At 46.7% G+C, this 2,297-nt stretch overlaps 1 protein-coding gene across 1 annotated transcript; it reads left to right on the forward strand.

Moving 5' to 3' along the window:
* The first annotated feature begins 1,578 nt into the window (after positions 1-1,578).
* LOC107483667 (uncharacterized) lies at positions 1,579-2,088 on the forward strand. The gene has a single exon (XM_016104275.1). It carries the CDS (start codon positions 1,579-1,581, stop codon positions 2,086-2,088), a length of 510 nt encoding a protein of 169 aa, XP_015959761.1.
* Positions 2,089-2,297: the final 209 nt, after the last annotated feature.

A 2,297-nucleotide genomic window follows, 5' to 3' on the forward strand; every position in this document is an offset into this window, starting at 1 on the left:
TGGGTTTTGTTTTAATTTTTTAATATTTTTTAATTATTTTTCTTAATAATGAAGGGTAATATGGTAAAAAAAATAAAATTAAAGTTGAAAAAGACGATTTTATAATGTTTTATAACGTTGAGAATGATTTTAATAACAAAAAAAGGTATATATATATCCTGATATGGTTGCTTTTGTCATCTTTATTTATGAGTAATGGAGTCACTTAATTATTTAAATAATTTACGTTATTGTGATTTTGTAAATGCCTTTCATTTGTACTTTTTCAACTTAGAATAAGCTTGACTTCCTAATATATGGTTTTTAAAAACAACCTGCTCTATACAGGCAATACATTAAATTTCTTATTTAACTTTCACCTGCATGCATGGTTTGTTATTTCTTTGTGTTTGTATTTCTTACTATGTAGTTTCAACTTGATTATGTTATTAGTTGTGTCCTTTATTGATATTTTTTTTACTTTATTTTCTTTGATAGTCTTATATTAGATTACTGTTTGTGCCATATCTAAGTGTTGCCGGATATGAATTGTGTTACAGGATCGCTGCAAGCTCAGTCCACCTAGTTACCGAATCGGGACACCACTTCTGACTCAGGCCCAAATTATCCCTCAAAGGGAACCCAATAGGTCGGCTTTCAAACACCCGACCCAGCCGACGTACGGCCGCACCACCAGCGTGACCCAAACCTCACGCCTAGCGTGCCGGTCGGGTCGGATTGACAGGAGTAGGACGAGAATCCCCGACTCGACGTATAGGACGACCAGCTCTTCCTCACATGTATAGGGACAGCTCAAGCATTCTGGCCAGTGGGCCAAGACACCTTTAGCCCCACCCAGCACAGTATATAAGGGGAGAGGTCAGCACTCCCCCCAAGGTACACATCATCTAACCTAATTTGGCTACCAACTCGTACGGACACTAACTTGCTCGTCGGAGTGTCCTTGCAGGTGGCCACCCCCATGCTTCACACCACCTCCGACGTCATTAGCACGCATCTTTGTCCTCACTCCACGTCAACTCAAGGTCTCACCCGTTTCCCTACTCATCACTATCCGACCCGTCGAGAACCCGAGATCTTCAGGTAACGAACATTGGCGCCATCTGTGGGGACTCTATAGACGTGGAGCGACTTCCCACGTCGGAGGAGCTTCATGAAGGAGGAGGGGCTCTCCTAAGTAGGGTAAATTCGATGGCCCGTACCACCAAAAACCCCCGTTCCTCCATTAAGCCTAACAAGCATATTTACACCAAAACCCCTGAAAGGCGTCCCTTCGGGGGGATAGGAGCCGATAGCGCCAAGATCATGTAGAAACTCAGACACAGAGTGCAAAACCTAGAATGGGAGCTGGCAGTAAGGAGCCGATTCCATGGAGACGTCAGCCACTCCCGCAGCGACACCAGTCGATCTCGCCCCCACACCCGCTCTCCTTCCCGAAGACTAGAGAGCTGAGAAAGAAGTCTAACAAAGCACGACGAGGCACACACACAAGCGACTTCTTGACCTCACCAAGGCAGGTCCGAGGGCCGCGGGGAATCCCGAAGAGGAAAGGCCAGGAAACAACAAGAACCCATAATTATGGGGGCCACCCCCTTCCATCCCTCAATCCTCACGGTCCGGCTTCCGAAGAATTTTGACAAGCCAACGGACATGAGGTATGACGGGACCAAGGATCCCCAGGAGCACCTAACATGTTTTGAAGCAAGGATGAACTTGGAAGGAGTAGGCGACACAGTCAAATACCGAGCATTCCATGTGACGTGGACGGCGATCCGATGGTTCAACGCCCTCCCACAAGGGTCCATTACGACCTTCGCAGATATCTCCCAAAACTTTCTAGCTCGGTTCACGACACGCATAGCCAACGCAAAATACCCAATTAACTTGCTGGGGGTCACCCAGAGACCCGAGGAACTGACCAAAAAGTTTCTGGACAGGTTCAACGATGAATGCTTGGAAATTGATGGCCTCACAGAATCGGTCGGTAGTCTTTGCCTAACAAACGGCCTGCTAAATGAGGACTTTAGGAAGCACCTCACAACTAAGCCTGTGTGGACTATGCAGGAAATTCAAAGCGTGGCCAAATAATACATAAACGATGAGGAAGTCAGTCAGGTCGTAGCAGCCAATAAGCGACAGCTCCCTAACCCTTCAGCTCGGCAAGCTCCCCAGGTCGATAGATATATGGAGGCCCTTAGGGACGGAACCCCAACCAAACAACATAAACAACCCCCACGGGTGGGAAGGTTCACAAACTACACGCCACTCACGGCGCCCATAGTGGAAGTTTACCAGCA

Source organism: Arachis duranensis, chromosome 4 (genome assembly GCF_000817695.3).
Source record: "Arachis duranensis cultivar V14167 chromosome 4, aradu.V14167.gnm2.J7QH, whole genome shotgun sequence".
In the NCBI taxonomy this organism is placed as follows: domain Eukaryota; kingdom Viridiplantae; phylum Streptophyta; class Magnoliopsida; order Fabales; family Fabaceae; genus Arachis; species Arachis duranensis.